The sequence below is a fragment of the Nomascus leucogenys genome, unplaced genomic scaffold, assembly GCF_006542625.1.
Source record: "Nomascus leucogenys isolate Asia unplaced genomic scaffold, Asia_NLE_v1 Super-Scaffold_285, whole genome shotgun sequence".
In the NCBI taxonomy this organism is placed as follows: Eukaryota; Metazoa; Chordata; class Mammalia; order Primates; family Hylobatidae; genus Nomascus; species Nomascus leucogenys.
In genome coordinates this window covers 1,083,066-1,107,229 of record NW_022095770.1, presented here as the reverse complement: position 1 = coordinate 1,107,229, position 24,164 = coordinate 1,083,066, and the positions used below count along the sequence as shown (strand labels likewise).

The 24,164-nt window shown below is 55.0% G+C and overlaps 1 protein-coding gene across 3 annotated transcripts; it reads right to left on the bottom strand.

The window, feature by feature from the left end:
- Window positions 1-348: 348 nt before the first annotated feature.
- On the bottom strand, window positions 349-24,164 carry KCNH4 (potassium voltage-gated channel subfamily H member 4). 3 transcript variants are annotated; one of them, XM_003279458.2, is made up of 17 exons: window positions 24,050-24,164; window positions 21,970-22,203; window positions 21,508-21,654; window positions 21,277-21,404; window positions 19,245-19,488; window positions 18,764-18,921; window positions 14,994-15,201; window positions 13,314-13,508; window positions 12,684-12,883; window positions 9,185-9,434; window positions 8,325-8,569; window positions 7,326-7,364; window positions 6,802-7,154; window positions 6,424-6,530; window positions 5,437-5,510; window positions 3,244-3,620; window positions 349-576 (listed from the first exon to the last, which is right to left on the bottom strand). In XM_003279458.2, the coding sequence occupies exons 1-17, from the start codon at window positions 24,123-24,125 to the stop codon at window positions 372-374; spliced, it is 3,240 nt and encodes a 1,079-aa protein (XP_003279506.2). In that variant the 5' UTR covers window positions 24,126-24,164; the 3' UTR covers window positions 349-371. The 3 variants fall into 3 exon arrangements, 2 of the variants coding, with proteins under 2 accessions (XP_003279506.2, XP_030663982.1); XR_004028980.1 differs by having other exon boundaries at window positions 507-576; window positions 2,916-3,620; XM_030808122.1 differs by lacking the exons at window positions 349-576; window positions 5,437-5,510 and having other exon boundaries at window positions 3,509-3,620.

Sequence of the window (24,164 nt, the reverse complement as noted above, 5' to 3'; positions counted from 1 at the left end):
GGGATGGGTAGTCCCCTAGGCCCACCTTTCCAAGGCTGGAGGTGGGCCAAAGCCAGGACTCTGTCCTTCCCACATACTGTGTGCGTATATGGCTGTGACTGGGGTGCAGGGGAGAGAAGGGGGTATAATAGGCCCATAGTGACTAATTAAGTTTCTTCCTCATCCCTGAGGCCCCTGGTGGTGTGAATGTGGTGCCAAGTAGATTGGCTGGTGCCTCTGCCCTTCCTAGAGATAGCAACTTGGCCCTGGGGTACAGCAAAGGTGAGGGTGGGGAGTGATTGCTGTGTTGGTCTTTCAAAGCCCTGGGGCTCTCAAGAGTAACCCCCAGAAACACCCAGAGCCAATAACTACAAAAATAAAGAGTTTATTTCCTATCCAAAAGTGAGCCCAGGGTGTTGGGTGGTAGAGGAAAGCTGGAGACCTGGGCGAGTTTTGGAGCAGTCCAGGCCCTGAGTGAGACCATGTTGTAATGGGGGAGAACAGGCTTGGCAGCGGTCTGGGGTCAGGGAAAGGATAGGGAGTGCTGTGGGGATTTTTGAGTTGCTAGCAGCAGAAGAGACCACCTTGAGAGACAGCCTGCAGAGAGACAGAAACAGAGATGTTGACAGACCCACGCCTAGGAGTAGAAGCAGACATTACTGGGCCCAAAAAGCACCTGTTGGGCACAGGGACCTGGGAACACACTGTTAGGTAAGGCAGGGGTTGCAAACCCAAACCCTGGGCTCCACCCCGGACATTCCAAATTGGGTGAGGCCCAGGAATCTGCTTTTTTATTTTTTTATTTTTTTGAGCCTCCGGGCCTGGCAGAATCTGCATTTTAATAGGATCTCAGGTAGTTCTGATGGACACTCAAGTTTTGAGAAGTCAAATACCCACAGAGACCAGACAAAAATTTCAAACAAGGGAAGCTAGCTGGGTGTCGGGAGATGATCAAGAAAGGTGGTGACTGCGAAGTAGAGTGCAGAGCAGATCCCATCTAAAGAGGACAGTGGCCACCCAGCCCAGCTGATTGCCAATTACTGCCAGATGGAATGTTAGCCCACGGTAGCCTGATGTCCTGAGGTTGTTTTTGTTTTGTTTTTTTGTTTTGTTTTGTTTGAGCAAGGTCTCACTCTGTCATCCAGGCTGGAGTGCAGTGAGTGGTGTGATCACCGCTCACTGCAGCCTCAACCTCCTGGGCTCAAGGGATCCTCCCACTTCAGCTTCCAGAGTAGCTGGAACCACAGGCACACACCACTACACCTGGCTAATTTTATAATTTTTATAGAGATGGACAGGGGGGTGTCTTGCTATGTTGCCCAGGCTGGTCTTGAACTCCTGGGTTCAAGTCATCCTTCCACCTCAGCTTCTGGAGTAGCTGGAACCACAGGCACTCACCACTACACCTGGCTAATTTTTATTTATTTATTTATTTATTTATTTTTGAGGCGGAGTTTCACTCTTATTGCCCAGACTTGAGTGCAATGGCACGATCTCGGCTCACTGCAACCTCCGCCTCCCAGGTTCAAGCGATTCTCCTGCCTCAGCCTCCCGAGTAGCTGGGATTACAGGCATGCACCACCATGCCCAGCTAATTTTTGTATTTTTAGTAGAGATGGGGTTTCTCCGTGTTGGTCAGGCTGGTCTCGAACTCCGGACCTCAGGTGATCCACCCTCCTTGGCCTCCCAAAGTGCTGGGATTACAGGCGTGAGCCACCATGCCCAGCCTACACCTGGCTAGTTTAAAAAATATTTTTATAGGCTGGGTGCGGTGGCTCACACTTGTAATCCCAGCACTTTGGGAGGATAAGGCAGGCGGATCACGAGGTCAGGAGATCGAGACCATCCTGGCTAATATGGTGAAACCTCATCTCTACTAAAAATACAAAAAATTAGCCGGGTGTAGTGGTGGGCACCTGTAGTCCCAGCTACTTGGGAGGCTGAGGCAGGAGAATGGCATGAACCCGGGAGGCGGAGCTTGCAGTGAGACGAGATTGTACCACTGCACTCCAGCCTGGGCGACAGAGAGAGACTCTGTCTCTATAAAAAAAAATATATATTTTTTATAGAGATAGATAGGGTCTCGCTATGTTGCTCAGGCGGATCTCAAACTCATGGGCTCAAGCAATCCTCCCACCTCGGCCTCCCAAAGGGCTGGGATTACAGGCATGAACCACTGTGCCCAGTGCTACATTTTGTAGAGAAACTGGATTCCTATATAACCATATAACCTGTCTCTCTTTTTTTTTTTTGAGACAGAGTCTCACTCTGTCGCCCAGGCTGGAGCGCAGTGGTGTGATCTTGGCTCATTGCAACCTCCTCCTCCCGGGTTCAAGCGATTCTCCTGCCTCAGCCTCCCGAGTAGCTGCGATTACAGGCATGTGCCACCACGCCCGGCTAATTTTGTATTTTTAGTAGAGACGAAGTTTCTGCATGTTGGTCAGGCTGGTCTCGAACTCCTGACCTCAGGTGATCCGCCTGCCTTGGCCTCCCAAAGTGCTAGGATTACAGGCGTGAGCCACCGCACCTGGCCCTGTCTCATTTTTAATATTGGAACTAACTCATATTTTGAAAATAATGCTGTGAGAGCCGAAGAGTACATATCTGGAGCCATCCATTTGTTTCCTGTGTGGGCTGTGGGATGAGGTGAGTCTCTCCAGCCTGGGCTCATGGTGGGCAGCCTAAGAATCATGGGTTGCTCAAATTCCAAGCAACATCTCAAACCTACCCCTCTCTAGGTAACATTGCTCTTAAGGTCTTCAGCAGAGACCCAGGGGCTGAGACAGAAGACCTCACAATACCACTAAGCTATCTTCAGGCAAAATCCTACAACCTGTCTCTCTTGCTACAGACGCTAAGATCCTGCCTGGTCTTGCCTTCATGTCCTAGGCTGGAGCTGGGTCCCTTGCCCATCCCCTCTGCTCCCCCATCTCTACCTGCCTCCAGGTCCTGGGGAGAAAGTAGGATCTCATCTGCCCAGCCCAATGGGCACTGCGGTTCATCTCATGCCTGCTGGGTTCCACAGCCCTCAGGTGGCTCCCCTCACAGAGCGGGAGGTTGGGGAAGGCTTGGAAAAGGGAATAGCGTCAGAGGTAACCACGCTTGGTTAAAAAGTCCAGAAATCCAGAGCCAACCAGGCCAGCTGGTGGCTGCTGACCCCAAGGCAGGAAGCCAAGGGGCCCAGGTCCTCCCTGAGTGGTGAGCGGCAACGCCCACCCCAGACAGGCCTGGGCCCTGGGCCAGGGTCAGTGGAACGTGTCTGACCTGGACTGGAAACTGTGCCTCAAGAGGCTTGGGGTTGGGGGTGAGGCCTCTGGCACTGGAGAGGGTCCCAGAGGGTCAGGCTCTGAGGGGTAGGGGGGCAATATGGAAGGTCTCAAGTCCAGGAGCGCAGTCCCTGTCTCCATGGTCCCCACACTGGCTGGGCAGTGAACTTCAGCAAGCGTAGTATCCTGGAGGCTGGGTGGTGGTCTGGACGCACAAGGAGAGAGGCATGGTGGCCTCAGCTGTGGACAAGGAGGGTCTGGGGTCCAAGCGGAGCCTGCTGGGTGGCCTGGGGGACCCAGCCTGGCCTGCAGCAGGCCCATGATGTGCCGCAGCTCCCGGCTAAGCTGAGACACCTCCTGATTGAGACGAGAGATCTGTTGAAAACACATCGAGTTGTTTCACAGGTGCCACAGTAATAACAAGGTGCACCCCCCTCTCCAGTTTACAAAGCTCTTTCGCAGCCACTTTCTGCTCATGGCCACCCTGGGAAAAAGGCAGGATGAAGGTTATTTTTGCCTAGATGGAAAATGCCCCAGTCTCTTTCCAGAAAGGATTGGGACAGCAGATATTGCTATTCCTCCCCTACACACACACACACACACACACACACACACACTTGCGAGCTTTCCCAAGATGTCAAAAAATGTGCTCAAAGAGGCCACACATCTGTGAAGTGCCAGCCTTATTCTCAGCTGATCCCATCGCACAAGCTCAAGGGTCTCTATCAGTGCTTTTCACACTTCAGCGACTATAGAATCAACTGAGAAACTTTTGAAAAGGCACATTTCTGGGCTCCGCCCCAGACATTCCCAATCCTAAGAGGCCCAGAAATCTGCACTTAATAGGTTGTCAGGTAGTTCTTTTTCTTTTTTCTTTTTTTTTGTTTTTGAGATGGAGTCTCACTCTGTCACCAGGCTGGAGTGCAATGGCGCGATCTCGGCTCACTGTAAGCTCTGCCTCCCGGGTTCACGCGATTCTCCTGCCTCAGCCTCCCGAGTAGCCGAGACTATAGGCGTGTGCCACCACGCCCGGCTAATTTTTTTTGTATTTTTAGTAGAGACAGGGTTTCACCGTGTTAGCCAGGGTGGTCTCCATCTCCTGACCTCGTGATCCACCCACCTTAGCCTCCCAAAGTGCTGGGATTACAGGCGTGAGCCACCGCGCCCGGCCTATCAGGTAGTTCTGACAGATACTTGTTTGGGAACCACTGGCCTGGAACTGAGGGATGCCTGAGGCCTTGAGCGGACTTGCCCTCAAGCTTGCCGAACAAGCGCCAGCCCCGCCCAGGCCCCAGGGCCTGAAACAGCCCAGGCACTACCCCTCTGGGATGCCCGATGTTTATCAGAACACAGGGAAGGCCGGCTCCCAGGGGCTGGGCCTGGTTGCTCTGTGGTGACAACTCTGAGATCCCTTGGAGAGGAGGCAGAGGCTGCGCCTCAGCATATAGAATCTAGGTTCTTCCTGGACAGAGTTCAGACATCTGGATCCAGGTGCCCCAGGCCTGAAGGCCTCTCAGCCTCCCTGTCCCCTGCCCCCGCATCTGCTTAGCACTCATTATCCCTGGCTGGGGTAAGGGAAAGAGGTGGGGCCTATGCAGGAGAGAGTCCTACAGTGGTGGAGGGAGAAGGGATCCTCTTATCAGGCTGGGAAACTTGAGCCAGTCGGGGAGGAAGGGAACCAACTGGTACTGAGTGCCTACGACATGCCAGGGACTGGACCAGGCACATATGCACCCTCATTTCATCCTTAAAACTCTGGGAAGCACATATTACTATTTCCCCATTTTAGATGAGGAAGTTTAAGTTCAGAGCGGTTGTGGGACTTGCCCAAGGTTTAAGTTCAGAGTGGTTGTGGTACTTGCCCAAGGTCATCTAGCTAGCGTGAATATCTCTTCTTTTTTTTTTTTTTTTTTTTCTGAGACAGAGTCTTGCCCTGTCGCCCAGGCTGGAGTGCAATGGCACGATTTCGTCTCACTGCAACCTCTGCCTCCCAGGTTCAAGCGATTCTCCTGCCTCAGCCTCCCGAGTAGCTGGGACTACAAGTGCCTGGCTAATTTTTGTATTTTTTAGTAGAGATGGGGTTTCGTCATGTTGGCCAGGCTGGTCCCAAACTCCTGACCTCAAGTGAGCCACTGTGTCGGATCTGAAATGCCGTTATATCAGGTGCATCTCTGAGCCAGCCCCAACCCACCTCCTGGTTCAGCCGGCAAACCTTTTCCTTCACCTCCTCAGCCTCACTGGCCAATTCTGGGCTGGGCCTGGTCCCTGCAGGGTGAAGGGATGCAGGTGAGTTCATGGAGCATTAATACCTGAGCCTATAACTTGGGCTGGAATCCTCCTGTCATTGGGCAGGCGAAGAGCAGGGGGAGACAAAGCTCTAGGGTCTGTGAGATGGGAAACCTAAACTCCTCAGCCTGGTTTTGAGCCCCTGTATAACTCTCCTGCCCCTTACCCCATCTTGGTACGGAGCTTCTCTTTGGTGTCTGAACACAACATCCCTCTGGTTTTCATGCCTTTCAACAACCGTTTTTTTGTTTGTTTGTTTGTTTGTTTGTTTTTGAGATGGGGTCTCACTCTGTTGCCCAGGGTGGAGTGCAGTGGTGTGCTCTCAGCTCACTGCAACCTCTGTCTGCCAGGTTCAAGCAATTCTCCTGCCTCAGCCTTCCGAGTAACTGGGATTACAGGTGTGCACCACCACGCCTGGCTAATTTTTGTATTTTTTAGTAGAGATGGGGCTTTGCCATATTGGCCAGGCTGGTCTCGAACTCCTGACCTCAGATGATCCACCCTCATCAGCCTCCCAAAGTGCTTGGGATTACAGGCATGAGCTACCATGCCCAGCTCAATAACTGTTTTGCTCCACTCTTCAAGATCCCACCCACCCTTTAAGAAGCAACCCAAGCATCCCCTCCTCTAGAAGGAAGTCGAGTGGGCACCTTCCTCTACTACCACAGAGTCCCGTTCTTGTCTGTCATGGTATTTAGCATCTGGAATTGTTTATCTGTGTACAGAGGTGTCTCTCTGCTAGACTCACTCCAAGAGCGTGGGCCAGGTCTGTTTTATCTGTGTATTCCCAGGATGGCACCTGGCACATGGTAGGCCCCTACTGCATATGGGATGGATGGACAGGTGGATGGGCAGATGGATGACAGGGTTGAAGTCCACTGTTGGCCCTTACCTGTAGGGGGCGCCTGGGAGCGGGGCCTTGGCAGCTCAGGCCTCCTGCTGAACCGGAATGAAGGGGCCTCAGCTGTGCTGCCAGAGTCCTCAATGCCATCCACTATCCTGGGGACAGGGCAGTGCTCATCAGCACTATGGGGTGAAGGTAAGGGCCAGAGCAGAGCAGACAGAGGGGGACTGGGGGCAGCAGTGCCAGGGGGCGGAGCAAGAGCGGCAGTCAAAGTGGGTTGGGGTTGCAAGCTGTGGTTGGAAGGGTGCGGTGGGCACACGGGCAGAGACGGGATGGAGCACTGTTTGGAACGCCGGGGATAGAGCCCAGAGAAGGTTCTGGAAGCCAGTAGGGGTTTTGGGAAAGCAGGGGAGGCTGGCGTCTCACCGGGGACTGAGGTCCGGAGGTCCAAAGGTTCCCAGTGGGGGAATGAGAAGCTGAGGGGGCTTCCAGGCAGCAGAGCACCTGGGGGGGCCGTGAGGGGAGGCGCTGTGGCCCTGGCCAGCCAGGGCAGGGGACAGGGATGGGGATAAGGAAGGAGAGGAGACAAGGGCTGAGAATGGGGGCAGCTCCTCGCCCAAAAGGCTGACCAGGGAGCCCCGAGGCCGTGCTGGGCTGAGGTTGGGCAGCAGGAGGGGCCGTCGGGGCCTGGGACCACCCCCAGTCTCCGTGCCACTCTCGGCCTCTGTGATGGATGGCAGCGTCTTGTCTGAGGAGGAGCCGAGGCTTTCTGAGCGGGGCTGCGGGCAGAGGGGGCAGCTGATGTCGCAGGACAGTGAACAACAGACCCCTTCATTAAGTAAGAGCCTTCGCCAGCGGATGTAGCTCCCCATCCGTGGAAAGGGGGATGCTGCTACCCATCTCACCCTCTCCCCAGGGCAATTCAATCCCACCCAGGAAGTGGGTGTTACCTGGGAGAGGCGAGGGGATCGGGAAAAGCGGCTGAGGCCCTGTGGGGACATAGGAGAGTTCAAGCCGACTCCTGCCTTCCGGTGGCCATAGCGCAGCCCCTACCTGTCCCACCCAACAGTGTTATGGGGTTGAGAATGTGGAGTCTTTTGTGGAGCTGAGTCAGAAACTACATCTCTAACTCAAACAAACACTGCATAGCAAAGTGAGACTGAAAAGCAGCAAAAGACCAAGGCCCAAGGTGTAATGTACAGGCCCGGCCCAGAGCCTAAAACAAAGTGGACTCAGGAGACATTTGGTGAGAGAAGAAGAGGAAGCCCCAGGGCACGATGACCCGTCCAGAGAGGGGCTTGAAAGAGGAACACATGAGGGGGTTGTTTCTAAAGGGAGGAGCCTGGCTGGGCACAGTGGCTCACGCCTGTAATCCCAGCACTTTGGGAGGCTGAGGCGGGTGGATCACCTGAGGTCAGGAGTTCGAGACCAGCCTGGCCAACATGGCAAAACCCCATCTCTACTAAAAATACAAAAATTAGCCAGGCATGGCATGCACACCTGTCATCCCAGCTACTTGGGAGGCTGAGGCAGGAGAATCACTTGAACCCCGGAGGTGGAGGTTGCAGTGAGCTGAGATCGCGCCACTACACTCCAGGCTGGGTGACAGAGCCAGACTGTCTCAAAAAAACAAAAAAACAAAAACAAAGGGAGGGTCCTTTGAAGGAGTCAGGAGTCTCAAGTGGGGCTGAGGGGTGGTCAGCAGGAGATAGGGCAGTAGAGTTGGGAGTAGAAGGTGATGAGAGACGGCCAGGGGCCTGGGTGATGGCCAGTGTAGTGTCAGCGGGGTTGGAAGGTATGAGGCAGGTAAGGGGCAATGGAGGAGGGTGCTTGGGCTTCAGGCATGATGTTTTTAGGGTGGAGGGAGGTTCATGGGACTCTCAGGCTGGGGAGGTCTGCTTTGGAGGAAGGCACTCTGGAAGGATGGCGGCCATGAGGGGTGTACATACACTGGTGTCAGAGCCCTGGCGCAGGTTGAAGGTGAGGTCCCGGGGCAGGCCAGCCCGGAAGGCAGCCCCATACTCAGGATAGAGCCTCAGGACCTCAGCCAGCCCTGGGCTGCTCAGCTGCTGCAGGCCACAGTAGGTCAGAGCTTTCACATCAGCGCTGGTCTTCAGCACGAAGCTTGGGTCTGCTCCCAACCCAGGCTCCTGCCCCGGCTCAGGGATATCTGCTCCAATCAGGTCCCCTTTCCCTGTAGGTAAGGGATGGGGACAGTCAGCTGGGGCAGTGAGAATGAAAGGATATCAGCTGGAGATGCTCAGTGGATTTGAGGGGTGGTCAGTGTGTTTGAAGGATGGTTGAAGGTGAGCCAGTCAATGGGATTGGTGGAAATAACCAATGGAACTGGGGAAAGGTCAGTGGAGAATGACTGGTAAGGTTGGGAGACAGTCAGTGGGAGCGAGTAGGGCCAGAGGAATGATCAATGGAATTGGGTGATAAAAATCACAATGGCCAGAGGGGTCAGGTCAGTTAGAGGGTAAAGGTGAATGGAGTTTAGGGTCACTGGGGAAAGGTCAATGGGGTTGGGAAATGGAGCAATAGGAAAGGATCAATTGAGCTGGGGGACAGTCGCAGGGAAAGGTTGATGGGTTGAGGGATGCCCAAGGGGATTAGGGGAGAATCAGAGGGGAATTGTCAAAAGGGGATGGTTGCAGGGCGGAGGGACCGAGAGAGTACTCCTCAGCAGGAACTATAGGTATCCGTGAGGGGTATCCCATTTCCTAGAATCCTGGCCATTCCCAAGTCCTCGGCCGGGGGAGCGGGGGGTGGTTCCGGGGTAGGTAGTAGGGGGTAACGGTGTCCTTACCCAGGATGGCCAGCACCATGTTGTCTCGGAGCACCTCAAGTGAGCCGGAGCAGACATAGTAGTGTGCCTGCAGGGCATCCCCACGGCGCAACAGGTACTCGCCCGGAGCGCAGAACGAGGTCTTGATGTGCAGCGATAGGGCCCGCAGGCAGCCCCTGCTCGCTGCCCCGAACAGCGGCAGCTGCAGGATCTCCCGATTCAGGTGCATAGCAATGTCAGCTCTCAGCTCGTCTGGGAAGTCACGCAGTAACTGCATAAGGGGCATAGGTCATTCTGGCCATCCCCCTGCAGCTACTACTTGAGTCTACAAATGTGCTGAGCTGTCTTCAAAGAGAGAATTCCTCTTGCCCTTGCTTTGAAGTCACTCATTCCAGACCTTCAGTACAACCTCCGTGTCTAACCTCAATTTTGCTTGCTGCGTGAACCTCACAGCCCAATTTCAGGGGCAGAGACCAGGTCTTCTCCCATCAGTTCCCTGCCTGTGGCTACATGCTGGTCACTTAACCTCATCATTCAGAAGCCATCCCTTGGGGGTCAGCCTTCAACTGGGAGTCAGGAGTCAGCTCAGCTCCTAAGTCCCTGTGGACCTTGGGCAACCCATTTCCGCTCGCTGGGCCTCAGTATCCCAGTCTGTACCTCAGTCTGTAAAATGCAGAGTTGTTATTAGACCATGGGCACTACCAATGACCTCTTATGGCCACACTCCATGTTCACATCCTCACATGGAGCCCCTTGGCCACCCTGGCTTATTGAACTCTCCCCTTGGCCCCCCTGGGCTCCTGTGAGGGGTTTCCTCCTGGATCCTCCCACCTCTCCCACTGCTCACTTCCTCATTTCCTCCCAGGCTCCTCCTCCTCGGCCAATACCCTGGACTCTCACTTTCCACACTCTCCCTGCATCATGGCAACTGGCCCCATGGCTTCCCCACCGAGTGCCCTGAGCCCTAACTCTGGGTCCAGACCTGATCTCTTTTTTCTTTTTTTTTTTTTGAGGCAGAGTCTCGCTCGGTTACCCAAGCTGGAGTTCAGTGGCACGATCTCAGCTCACTGCAACCTCCGCCTCCCAGGTTCAAGTGATTCTCCTGCCTCAGCCTCCCGAGTAGGTGGGATTACAAGCACGCACCAACACGCCCAGCTAATTTTGTATTTTTAGTAGAGACGGGGTTTCACCATGTTGGCCAGGATGGTCTCAAACTCCCAACCTCAGGTGCTCTGCCCGCCTCTGCCTCCCAAAGTGCTGAGATTACAGGCATGAGCCACCGCACCCAGCCAAGAGCTGATTCCCATCTACCTACTGGGCAACCTCCCTCTGGACCTCCCCCAGGCACCTTACTCTCCTCTTGGTCTGACCCCGGACTCTCACCTTCATCCCAAAGCCCTTCTTCCCCCTGTTACACCTCCATGCCCACCCTTGGCCTAAGCCAGAAAACTAGGAGTCACTCTGAGTTCCTCTCCTGCAACCAGCAGGAGATCACCACGTTCCACAGATCCCATCCTCAGAGATACCTCACCAATCCATTCCCTCCAAGATCCCCACACCACTCCCCAGCCTAAATATTATGCAGGATAAAATCTAAATTCTAGGCCATCCTTGAGCCGGGCCTGCTGCCTCCCAGCCCATGTCGTGCCCTCCTGCCCTGCCTTCTCCCTCCGCAGCACTCACATGCCTGTTCCTGCAGGCTTACTGAGCCGCTTTCAGTTCCCTAAAGCGCTCACTCTACTTTTTTGTGCCATCACTTCTGGCCTGTGTCCCTAAGGCCATTTCTACCTGGGATTGCCACCTTCCTTGACTCCTCCTCACCCAGGCACAATGAGGACCCAAAGGCAGGAGGCACCGACATCCCTCCTTTACAGCCCCATTCACCGCTGCACTCTCTGTTCATCTTTCTGCCTCTCTCGCCATTCTGGGTCTCCCTGAGGGCCAGGGCCTTGTGTCATCATCTCTAAGCTCTGTGTGCCCAGCACCAAGGCTGGCCCAAAGCAGGCACTCAGGAAATGTTGGCAGAAGGGAGAGTCGCATCAGCTGGGCCCTGAGCTCTTTCATTCCCATATTCAAGTGCAAAGAAACAAGAATTTGGCCAGCTGTGGTGGTGCGCGCCTGTAATCCCAGCAAACTGGGAGGCTGAAGCAGGTGTATCACGATGTCAAGAGTTCGAGACAAGCCTGACCAACGTGGTGAAACCCCATCTCTACTAAGAATACAAAAATCAGCCAAGCATGGTGGCAGGTGCCTGTAATGCCAGATACTCAGGAAGCTGAGGCAGGAGAATTCCTTGAACCTGGGAGGCAGAGGTTGCAGTGAGCCAAGGACATGCCACTGCACTCTAGCATGGGGGACAGAGCAAGACTCCTTCTCGAAAAAAGAAAAAAAAAAAAAAGAAACAAGAATTTGTATTTTGGGTGAACGTGTGCCCTTGTGAACAATACCTCACCCCCCTGGGCCCTGTTTGCCTCCCTTTTATTTTATTTATTTATTTTTTATTTTTATTTTTATTTTTATTTATTTATTTATTTATTTATTTATTTTTTTGAGACGGAGTCTTGATCTGTCACCCAGGCTGGAGTGCAGTGGCGCAATCTCGGCTCACTGCAAGCTCTGCCTCCCGGGTTCACGCCATTCTCCTGCCTCAGCCTCTGCGAGTAGCTGGGACTACAGGCGCCCGCCACCACGCCCAGCTAATTTTTTGTATTTTTAGTAGAGACGGGGTTTCACCGTGGTCTTGATTTCCTGACCTTGTGATCCACCCGCCTCGGCCTCCCAAAGTGCTGGGATTACAAGCGTGAGCCACCGCGCCCGGCTTATTTTTATTTTTGAGACAGAGTCTCACTCTGTCGCCCAGGCTGGAGTGCAATGGCACAATTTCGGCTCACTGCAATCTCCGCCTCCCAGGTTCACGCCATTCTCCTGCCTCGGCCTCCTGAGTAGCTGGGACTACAGGTGCACGCTGCCATGCCCGGCTAATTTTTTGTATTTTTAGTAGAGATGGGGTTTCACCGTGTTAGCCAGGATGGTCTCGATCTTCTGACCTTGTGATCCGCCCGCCTCGGCCTCCCAAAGTGCTGGGATTACAGGCGTGAGCCACCGCGCTCGGGGCCTCCATTTTATTTATTTATTTATTTTGAGACAGAGTCTAGCTCTGTCACCCAGGCTGGAGTGCAGTGGCATGATCTTGGCTCACTGCAGCCTCTGCCTCCCTGGTTCAAGTGATTCTCGTGCCTCAGTCTCCCTAGTAGCTGGGATTACAGGCGTGCACCACCACAGCTGGCTAATTTTCATATTTTTAGCAGAAACAGGGTTTCACCATGTCACCCAGGCTGGTCTTCAACTCCTGACCTCAAGTAACCTGCCCGCTTTAGCCTTCCAAAGTGCTGGGATTACAGGTGTGAGCCGCTGCACTCGGCCTGCCTCCGTTTTAAGCCACGGGGGCAGCGACCCCTTCTCCACCCCACTGCAGGGCCACGCGGAGGGCGAGGGCAAGATGGGAGACCCTGCACGCTACCTCATTGGCGTCGATGCCGCTGTTGACGGCCCACGTGGTCTGGAAGTATTCGAGCATGCGCTGCTTGAGCGGCCGCGGCAGGCGGTGCACACTGATGAAGTCCTTGAGGTCCTTCATGCGGCTGTGGTAGAGCGAGCGGCGCGAGTACATGCGCTGAATGATGGCTGTCACGTTCCCGAACACCACCGCGTGCATCAGGGCTGCAGTAGCAGCAGCGGGCCTGTCAGGGGCGGCCACCCCTCTGGCCACCTCCCCAGCTCCCAAACCCACCCTGTCCTGGACCAAGAGCCAGCGGGCTCCTGTGTGCCTACTGGGTGCCAGGCACTAGACTAAGGGTGGGGAATAGGGAGTGGTCCAGAGATGGGTAACACCCCATGCTCCTCTCAGGCCTCCCCACCATTAGGTCATGAACCTGGGTTTCCCATCCCCTTTGCAAGAGGCCACGCCTGTTTGTGGCATCCCCAGGGCCAGCACATAGTGGGCACTCAGGAAACGTCCATGAATGAATGCGTGACTGTCTGGACTTGGGTAGACACCTCGGGCAGATGTCTTGCCCTCTCTGGGCCTCAGTTTCCCCGTGCACGCTGGGCTTCGCAGGGCCCCACTGAGGTGTGGCAGGTCTGGCCTCACCGCCTATGAGCATCGTGCAGATGGAGAAGATCTTCTCGGCGTCGGTGTTGGCACACACGTTGCCAAAGCCCACGCTGGTGAGGCTGCTTAGAGTGAAATACAGTGCCGCGATGTAGGCGCTGCGCCGCGATGGGCCGCCCACCGAGCCATTGACATAGGGCACCTCCAGACGCTTGCCCAGCTCATGCAACCAGCCTGCAGGGTGGACGGATGCAGGGAACCCTGGCTGTGCCAGCGGTGGAGAACCAGGGTTCCCTGAGCCACCTACGCTTGACCTTCGGCAAGTATTTATACACAGGTTGGCACAGGAAATGTGGGGAGTGTCCTGGGCCTGTGTCTCCCCATGGTGCATTGGTTACAGTTGCATTCCAAGGCTGCCAACTCACTACATTGCTGAGTGTTCAAAGGCTCCTGAAACTTTCTAATAGTTTATTGTGCACCTGCTGTATACAAAGTGTTGGGGAATTGACCCAGCCAAACACAACCTGCCCTGGTGGAACCTATAGCCTGGAGGGGAAAGAGACGTGACATAAATCATTACAGGTGGGAGGTGAGCTCCTGGAAGGAAAGTATTGTATAGGGTGTGTTAAGAATCCTAACAGGTTAGGGAAAGCCAACCCATTGGCAGTTGGGGGTTCTGGACATGGTGCCTGGAAGGCACGCTCCTTAGGACAGGACATTTTGGTTGAGACACATGGAACTGAAGGAACATTGGTTCCAAGTGAGGCAGGGAACAGAAAATCCATCTAGGTGGAGAGGGAAGACAAAAGAGGGAGGATTCCAGAGAGGAAAACAACATGTTCCAGGCCCAGCGTGAGAAAGCAGTACGTCCTGGGTCCAGGAGAGAGGCTGGTGTGGCTGCAGTGCAGGGAGCACGGGAGAACGGGAAGGCAGGTGGGGAGAGAGGGGACACAGGGCTGCCCAGGGTGTGCAGTGAGTGTGGACTTCATTTGGAGGGCAGTGGGAAGCCACTGAAGGAATCTCAGAAGGAGTGTGGCAGGTCAACGTTGAATCCTGGAACACCCATTTGGCTGTGGTGAGGAGGGTGGTTGTGGGGGGGATGAGAAGGGGGTTGGGAGATCAGTAGGGAGGCTATTGCACAGGCTTGGGTGAGAAAGGGAGGTGGAGTGGACTGGGAAGGGGCAGAGAGGATGGAGAGAAAAGGCCAGATTCACGGGACATTTGAGGGGTGGTATTGATATGGTGGGCTAGGTGTGGGGTAAAGGAAAGGGAGGTGTCAGGACCACGCCTGGCATCTGACAGGCCTTTCAGAGGGAGTCCAAGGGCCTGGGACTGTCTCCTGGCACATGGCCATGAAGCTTGGAGAAAGAGGGATTGATGGGGGCAGAGATGCCAAGCTCTTTCTGGGACTTTTCACACGCTGCTCTTTCTGCCTGAAACACACCCCTCCACCCTCAGAGTGTTTCCTGCGTTGTACTTTGTTCATTATCACTGGTCTTGCTCCCCCGCTAGGCTGTGAGTTCCCCCCAACCTGCCCCCAAAACAGAGCCCTTGTCTGCAAATCAATATTCCCATGCTTGATCCAGAAAGAGCTCAACACATGTTTGTTGGATGGATAGAGGAATATGGGATGAGGGGTGTGGGTACTGGTGGAGGCATCAGCTTGGGGATGGTACAGGTGGACAGGTGGTCTGTGAAAGTTTGGGGTTGGTGGCTCACCAATGTCCCAGAGCAGCGGGTCATTGGCCTCCATCTCCCGGCGCCCGATGACATACCAGATGCAGGCCATCCAGTGGGCAAGGAGCGCAAAGACTGACATGAGCAGCGTGAGCACCACAGCACTGCACTGAGAGTACCGCTCCAGCTTCTGCAGCAGCCGCAGCAGCCGCAGCAGCCGCACTGTCTTCAGCAGGTGCACCAGCGAGGTCTGCAGGAAGGTGGCGGGGGAGGCTGTCAGCAGGCACACCTCCTCCGAGCCCTCAGAGTCCCCTCCCAGGGCCTTCCCACCAGACACCCTGGAGCCAGGGGAGGCTGCAACAGGAAAGACATCCTTGCTGTCCTGAGAAAGTAGCCAGGGAATGCAGGAGGAAGGGAATAATAACAATAAAACAAACAGTGGCTAACACTTTGTAATTACTTTTTTTTTTTTTTTTTTTTGAGACAGAGTCTTGCTCTGTAGCCAGGCTGGAGTGCAGTGGCACGATCTTGGCTCACTGCAACCTCTGCCTCCCAGGTTCAAGCGATTCAAGGCTGCCTCAGCCTCCCTCCCCAGCTAATTTTTGTATTTTTAGTAGAGACAGGGTTTCACTATGTTGGCCAGGATGGTCTCGATCTCCTGACCCCGTGATCCACCTGCCTCAGCCTCCCAAAGTGCTGGGATTACAAGCATGAGCCACTGCACCCAGCCTTAGTAAGTACGTTCTATGTGCTTAGCCAGGCACTGTGCTAAGCATTTGTAATCCTTATTTAACCACACACACACACACACACACACCACACACACACACACACTCTTATACCTTTAGTTCAATTCTCATCATCATTCCCAATTTGCAGATGAATGAACTAAGGCTCAGAGAGGCTAATGACTTGTTCAAGGTCACAGACCAAGGACATGATAGAGCTGGAACTCAGGGTAGGCATCTGGGCTAACTGACACCACAGTCCACCTTGTGCTCTACGGCCATTAAGCACTGGGAGATGGTAGGGGAGCCAGCCCTGGTCAGAGTCAGGGGATAGGCAATGGTCTCTGCAGAGCCCCAGTAGCGATGGCAGCATTTGTGATGGGGACCCCCCTTCAAGACATGGAGAAGCATAGTGGAGTGGGGACAGGCAAGGACTTGAGGGCTGGGGGAGGTTTATGGACACTTCCTCTTGTGGATCGGCTGTAGATGAAGAGTCGAGCAGAACAGTTGAGGGGGCAGCAGAGCAGGGACTGAGGGAGCCTGGGCTGTGCTAGGGGTTGACGGAGATAATGGTACCTAGTAAGTGTCCCATATTCACTAATATTACCCCAAGTACCATCTGCATTGTGGTTATCAATATTGATTAGCCCTTCAATCTTGGAGATGGGCAGGGCTTATCTTCTGGGTGTGAGCAGCCTGGCAGCTAGGACTGGAGGCTCTGGGGCAGTGCCTGGGGAACTTGGTATGAAAGCCCCTCACTGCCCCTCCAGGAACATTCCCCACAGCCCTGGCCCTACACTGCTCCTGGACCACCTCGTGCAATTTTTCTCTAATTTTAGGTGAAGGAACTGGAAAGGAGGTGGCTCTGATTCCTCCACATGGACCCTCGCCAGGGTTTAATGCCTGCCCCCAGCTCCCAGAGCCCTTGACTGCAAGCCTGAGTTCTTCAGGGCTTCCCTCAGTCAGCTGCCCTTGGGCCCCACTCTCTTAGGGATACTCCTGTCATTCTCCTTGGACTAGAATATCCAGGCCTGGCTCCTTCAAGTCTGCAGCTCTGCCAGTGCCTGCTCATCTTCTGTCTCTGCTCTACCTCTCTCTGGCCCCCAGTGGTATTCCTCATCTCACCAGACCATCCACTCAGGGGCCCTGGTTACCTGGGAAGCAGGGTGGTATGTTGGAAAAAATACTAGACTGGAAGTTTAGAGATCCGGTTCTTTTTTTTTTTTTTGAGACAGAGTCTCTGTCGCCCAGGCTGGAGTGCAGTGGCTCAATCTCGGCTCACTGCAAGCTCCGCCTCCCGGGTTCATGCCATTCTCCTGTCTCAGCCTCTCCGAGTAGCTGGGACTACAGGCACCTGCCACCATGCCTGGCTAACTTTTTTGTATTTTTAGTAGAGACGGGGTTTCAACATGTTAGCCAGGATGGTCTGGATCTCCTGACCTCGTGATCCGCCCGCCTGGGCCTCCCAAAGTGCTGGGATTACAGGGTGATCCACTGCGCCCGGCCAAGCTGGAGTGCAGTGGAGCGATCTTGGCTCACTGCAACCTCCACATCTGGGACTCAAGCGATTCTTGTGCCTCAGCCTCCGGAGTAGCTGGGACTACAGGTATGCGCCAGCACAGCCGGCTAATTTTTTGTGTTTTAGTAGAGATGGGGTTTCACCTGTTGCCCAGGGTGGAGAGACCTGGTTCTAATCTCCTGCCTGCCCCTGCTAGCTATGTGACCTTCAGCAAGTCACTGAACCTCTCTGAGCCTCTGTACCTACCTCTGAAAAAGGATAAGGATCTGCCCTGAAGGGTCCCCGTGGGGCTCCCATGTGCTGACGAGTGTGAAAGAACGTAGGGAACTGTAACGTGCTCCCAAAGGGACCTGAGAGGAGGGGCAGGGGGCTCTCTGCAGTCTCCCACTCCCCAGCTGATGGTGCCTGGTGGGCATAGAGGGGTGGGCACACTCCTGGGGAGGGGTAGGGAGATCTGCTCAGAATGCTCAGAGCCTCGAGGCAGACGTACACACATGCACGTGTGTGGGAGCGTGCACACACGTGTGCACAGCCAGGAGAGGAGGCCCACAGCCCGTTGGCGGCTAGTTATATTCGGCTGCGTGTAGGTGGTTTCCTGCTATAGCTGAGTGCAGGGAGAGAGCACACAAGGAAACTGCTCCCCACTTCCCCACCCCACACCCAAGGGGGCCTGGGGACATGGGGTAGCACTGCCCCACCCTGGACTTGAGAAGACCTACTATCTGCTGGCTGGGGCCACAGATGACCACTCAGGGCACCTCCAGAGTGTCCCCAGGGATCTGTGAGGACTCAGGTCCTGGCATTCTTTGCCTCTGAATTCACCCCGCCGCCTCTAACTTCTTGTCTAGGTTTACTATGCTCCCCCAAATGCTTGCTGTCCTCATCTCCTACCAGCTAAATCCTACTCGCCCTTTGAGGTCTAGCTATACTCCCGCCTCCCTCAGGAAACCTTCCCAGACCCCTCCAGCCTCTGCCCAACAAGGGCGCTTTTGCTTCCCAGGTGCTGGCCAGACTTCAGATCATTTTTACACACACTCATGTTCCATCCTGGAACTCCAAGGTCAGCCCAGCCCCTCTGTAGCATACCCGGGCCCCATCTTCCACCCCCATTCACCTCTTCTGTCACTGTGATGTGCTCTGCGGCATTCCTGCCCCCTCACCAGTTTAGCTGTTTAGAGGCTGAATCCTTGTTCCTTTTCCCCACAGTGGCCATGCCCCACACAGTGCTTTGCAGACAGCTAAATGCTCATCAGTTGTTTGTTAAATAAAAATGTGAAAAGTACCACTCATTTGGCATCAGACCAATGCCGCCTTGGTAGCCACAGTTAGCTTTTCATTTGTCTCAGCTTCCCTCAGAGATTGTGAGCTGAGCTCCCCAGGATCACAGACCCTCCGGGATCCTCCCAGTACCTAGCACAGGGCTATGCCCAGAGCAGGTGCCTGATAAATATCTGCAGATGGATTGATGGAAAGGGGCATATCTGGGTTTGGGGTCAATCCCTTCCTGGAAGATGCTGTGCTGAAGTTGGGAGGTTGGGCTGGACGGTGGGATGGAGGTCACTCACCACAGTGATGTTGAAGACGTAAAGCAGGTCAAAGGGCAGAGCAGCAATAAGGTCGACAAAGAACCAGGTGGCCAGGTAGTGGAGGCCAATGGAACGAGGAGCAGAGATTACCTGGCCGGACTGGGACACATAGGTGGTGCGGAAGTTCAGGATGATATCTGGGGGTGCAAGAGGCTATTACTGGGGGGCCTTGGCCAAGGGGTCAAGAAACCGAGAAAGCTGGGAACAAGCTTTGGAGACCCAGACTGGAGGAGGAGGCAGGCATGGAGCGATAGATTGGGCTTCTGGCTGGTCCTTAGGGAGGACAGGTCACAAGGCTGAAGGCTGCGGGGAGCAGGACACATGGGCCATTGGGACTTAAAGATGCAGAAAGGGAGGGGCTCTGAATGCCTGGGTCATGTGGGCCCTAGGAGTGGGTGAGGCTTGGCCAAGTGGATCCCCCCAGCCAACCCGCCAGGGTGGGTGAGGCAGAGGGTCTGACCCAGGATGAAGAGCATCTCCACGGCGATGTCGCTGACAAGGGTGTGTCGCGAAGTGATGGGGGTGTCATCGTCACCCGAGAAACAGACGTTGTAGGGGACGGTGACCGCAACGTAGAAGGTGGCAAGGAGGATAAGGCCGTCCCAGATGGCCTTGGGGACGCTGTAGTGGAGGAGGAGGCAGCGAGACCCCCCCACGGAGGCCACCTTGTACTCGGGCACTGATGGCTTTGGCTCAAACACGTTCTAAGGGGAGAGGGGTGGCGGTTGGGGACACTTGAGGGAAAGAGGAGCCAAGATGGGGGGTGGGAAAGTCAGGGGATGGGGAAAGGGAGCAGGTGGGCACTGCAAGGGCACTTTTGACCGTGAATGAAAGGAGATGGAAGGCCAGGAGAGGGGCACAGAGGCTGACACCTGACATTTTCTTCTTCTCCTGCCAAGTACTTCCCAGGCCTCTTCTTTTTTTTTTTTTTTTTTTTTTTTTTTTTTGAGATAGGGTCTTGCTCTTTGCCCAGGCTGGAGTGCAATGGCGAGATCTTAGCTCACTGCAACCTCCGCCTCCTGGGTTCAAGTGATTCTCCTGCCACAGCCTCCCAAATAGCTGGGACTACAGGAACATGCCACCACACCTGACTAATTTTTGTATTCTTAGTAGAGACGGGGTTTCGCCATGTTGGCCAGGCTGGTCTCGAACTCCTGACCTCAGGTGATCCACTCACCTCAGCCTCCCAAAGTGCTAGGATTACAGGCGTGAGCCACTGTGCCCGGCCCCAGGCCCCTGTTTGAACCAATCATGTCTTGTCAAGGATACTTATAAGGCTTGACACTCACCCAACTTAATTTTTACATTTTTAAGTTTAGAGACAAGGTCTCTGTGCCCAGGCTGGAGTGCAGTGGCACCATCATAACTCACTGCAGCCTTAAACTCCTGGGCTAAAGCTATCCTCCTGCCTCAGGCTCCAGAGTAGCTGGGACCATAGGCATGCACTACCATACCCAGATAATTTTTTTTTTTTTGAGAGTTTCACTCTTGTCGCCCAGGCTGGAGTGCCATGGCGCGATCTCGGCTCACCGCAACCTCCGGCTCCCGGGTTCAAGTGATTCTCCTGCCTTAGCCTTCTGAGTAGCTGGGATTACAGGCATGTGCCATCATGCCCATCTAACTTTGTATTTTTGGTAGAGATGGGGTTTCTCCATGTTGGTCAGGCTGGTCTTGAACTCCCAACCTCAGGTTATCCACCTGCCTCGGCCTCCCAAAGCCCTGGGATTACAGGCATCAGCCACTAAGCTGGCCTCCAGATAATTTTTAATTTTTTTTTTTTTTTGGAGAAGGGGTCTCACTATGTTGCCCGGGCTGGTCTAGAACTCCTGGCCTCAAGCAATCCTCCTGCCGTGGCCTCCCAAAGTGCTGGGATTACAGGCATGAGCCACTGTGCCTGGCCCAACACTCATCCTACTTGAGAAGAAGACTATGACAAATCGGCACATGCCCTAGCTTGAGGGGTCACTAACTTCTCCCTTAAGTTCCTCTTGGGTTCTGGGGGCCCAGTGGGGGCTGGGTATATCCCAGCAGGGAGCAGAGGCTGGCATAGCTCACCGCATTCCCTGTATCCCTAACAGAGGGTTGGGGACTCAATCCCCTGGCTTGGTCAGGATCCTAGGAGGTGGTACCCAGGTCTAGATGCCAGGCCTGCAATGAGGGCTTTCTCCCTAGAACTATAGCAGCTTGCAATTTCACCACCCATGGTATAACCCTATCACCCCCGCGCAGGTGAGGTCATTGCTGCTAGAGCAATGTGACATCATCGGAGCAAAGTAATGTCAATCACCTAAGGGAATGAGGGAGATAGGGATAGAAGGGTGTTGGGGGAGGATATAGGATGGAGCAGAGAGTAGTATATGGGAAATGGGTGGGCAGAGGAGCAAGCCAAGGAGGGACACCAGACAGACAGGGAAGCGGGGAGACAGTGGCAGGGGTGCCTCAGAATCAAGGCTGGAGGACTTGGGAGATGCTGGGTTGGGGATGGGACTCACATTATTGGCCTTCATGCCTCCCTGGCCCCTGCGGCCAAAGTGGCCGGTCAGTCGGCGTAGGACAGTACGGCTCCGTCTTCTGGCAGACCGAAATTTCCAGGTGGCTCCCCTTCTACCAAGAGAGTTTTCTGTTGGGAAGAAAGGTGCAGAGATACGTTGGGGCACATCCCTTGCGGCTGGTTAGGCGAGGGCTTCTGACCATTCACACGGCCCATCCGGACTTGCTGTTACCGGGATTACTGTCCACGCGGCCTCCTTGGGGGCCAAATCCTGGGCTTCCACTCTGAGTGATATCCTTGAAGGAAAAGAGGAACAGCACGACCTCCCCCATCTCATTCTTGATGGGCATCATGTCCAGGAGGCACCAAAAGGCCGAGCCTGTAGGCATAGAGAGAGGGAAGGGAGGAGCATGGGCATCCCCGTGGCATGCCTTTCTTCTCATCCCCCTCATCCTCCTAGACATAGTTAAGAGCTTGGCAAAGCAAGAACGAAAAGGAACTTCAGGGATTCTGTCAGCCGATTCCTTCATCTTTCAAATGGGGGAACCCAGGACCAGAGAGGTCAGGGATACGCTCCATCACAGTCAGCTTGTGGCAGTGTGGGGACAAGCACTCAGACTCCTACTGTGCCCAGTGCCCTCTGGATAAGGCTAGGGGTCTAGGTAGAGCTGCAGGGTGGGGTGGGCCCCCTCACCATCCTTGCGGTAGAAGCAGATTTCAGCGCGGTGCTCCTGGTGGCCCTCCAGGGCTTTGTGCAGACGCTGCAGGGCTGGCTCACTGGTCTCTGGGCCGTAGAGGAAACGGCAGCTGCAGGTCTTCTGCATGACCTCGGTGCGACCGTAGCCTGTGAGCTCGCAGAAGCCGTCGGAGCAGTAGACGATGGGAAAGCCCCGTGTGCCCTGTGCGTTGGCCAGCAGGAAGTTGCTGTCTGTGGGAAGAAGAGGTCAAGGTCAGGTCAAGGCTGGTAGGCGAGCTAGCTTCCAGGTGGGCAGCACTTCCTCTAAGTTGGGGTTAGAAGTCACAGAGCCAGAAGCTTCCCAGGTTTCCATGTTGCTCCTGACCCCACTTTGGGATATTCTGAGTTGAGAATAGGAGAAGATGGAGCAAAGAGACAAGAACTTAAGACAGGACTTAAGCAGGGTCTAACGCGGAGTTGGAGAAGGACCCCAGAAGGTCATGCCCTCCATCCCCCCCGCCTTCCAGCTGGTGAGCTGTCACTGTAGAAGGCAGTATAGCATGGTGAGTAAGAGCCTGGGCTCCTGCAACCCTCCACTGCCACTTACTAACTGTGTGACCTTGAGCAAGTTGATGACCTCTTCTGTGCCTGAGCTTTCCTTATTTGCAAAGTAGGGCATAATAGGCCTTCCTCACATGATCGTTGTGAGAGTTACATGAGTTAACTTGGGGAGAACAAGTCCTAGCACATGGTTAAGTGCTACTCTGAGAAGGTGAAATTTTTCCCCCACATTCACTTGGCTTTCTTCCTGTTACAGAGTAAGCAGGGCAGAGATTCTGATGACACCACACCCATTTATTGATAGGAAACCAAAAGGCAGAGATTATCCAAACTCACAGATCTCCTTAGTGTGGAGGCAGACAGTGATGAGTGCTGTCCTCCTTCCCTGCCTTCCAGGGAAGGTCCACTTTTTAGCATTCTTGCAGCTGCTTTCAGGGGATCTGCCCCAGTGCTCAAAGTCTAACGGGAGAGGGCATTGAGCGTATAGCTCCAGCACCCCCCAGCAGCAGAACCCGAGCTGTCTCCCTCCAGCTCCAATAGGTGGGAGGCCAGGGGGACTCCTGTGGGCCATCCAGAGACAGAGACTCAGCTAAGAGATGGGGCCTGTGACACAACCAGTCCTGGTGCTCTAGGAGGGATGACTGTCTGGGGGCAGGGAGGCTGATGGGGACACTGAAGGTGCCTGGGAGGCACGGGGCTCTGGGCACAGCCTCCTTCTTCCATCCCAAGGCCTGTTGCCCCGGTGATGGGCGCTATGGAAACAAGGGGGGCGGGGAAGAGGGTAGGGCCCCGCGGCTCAGTTTCCGCCCTCGGGTACCGCTCCCCCACCATCCAGATCCCGGCCAGGGTTCCCGAGGGAATGGCGGGGTTGGGGGAGGTGAGGGCGGGGAATCTCTGGGTTCCAGAGTGGGAAGAGGGAATGGCGGGAGAAGAGGCGGGGAAGGAGTGATGTGGCTGTCCAAGGTCCTGAACCTGAAACCCAAGCTGCGTTGGGCGAGCTGGGAGTTCCCACCGTCGCACAGACCGCTCCCCTCCTCCTGCCTCACCCACCTTAGACACTGACGCCCCACGATTTGGGGGCGCGCGACCTCAATCCAAACTAGGTCCTGCTGAAGTCTGATCTTTTCTCCTTTTTTTCTGGAGGTAGTGGGAGCTGGAGTCTGGGAGTAGACCCCAGAATGCTCAGCCACTTTGCCCCACTTCTGTGTCTCGGATACCCCCATACACGCCTCCAGCACAGCTCTGCCCGTGAGTGGGCGGCTCCAAAGGCCCCTCCTCCGCTCTGCCGCACAAAGAGCCTCTTCTGCCTCGAGTCACACTCCCTAACCTTGGCCCCCGTGCTCTCGGCCCTTTCCCCTCCTCCCCTCGCAGGGCACTCCCCGCCCTGTTCCTGCACCGCGGCTTTGGGAGTTCCTAGAACCGCACCTCCATTCTCCCCCCTCGCCTCGGGTCTCACCATGTCCAGGAGACCCGAGACGGCCCCGAGGAGACTTGGCCCCCAGCTCGAACCTCAAGCCCCGACCTCTGTCCCACTCACGCGTTCCGTCAAAACGGGTGGCGATGGTGTCCAGGAAGGTGTTTTGTGGGGCCAGCAACCCCTTCATGACCGGCATGGCCCCGGGGCGTGGGTTCAAGGCGCGGCGCTGGGGAGC

Bases quoted from the DNA above. Each gene is read 5' to 3' on its own strand.
- KCNH4 (XM_003279458.2), bottom strand. From the start codon at position 24,125: ATGCCGGTCATGAAGGGGTTGCTGGCCCCACAAAACACCTTCCTGGAC. The intron at 18,922-19,244 runs GTCAGACCCTCT...TTGCACCCCCAG, and splicing joins GGAGATGCTCTTCATCCTGG to ATATCATCCTGAACTTCCGC. The intron at 12,884-13,313 runs GTGAGGCCAGAC...CTGCTACTGCAG, and splicing joins CTGCACGATGCTCATAGGCG to CCCTGATGCACGCGGTGGTG.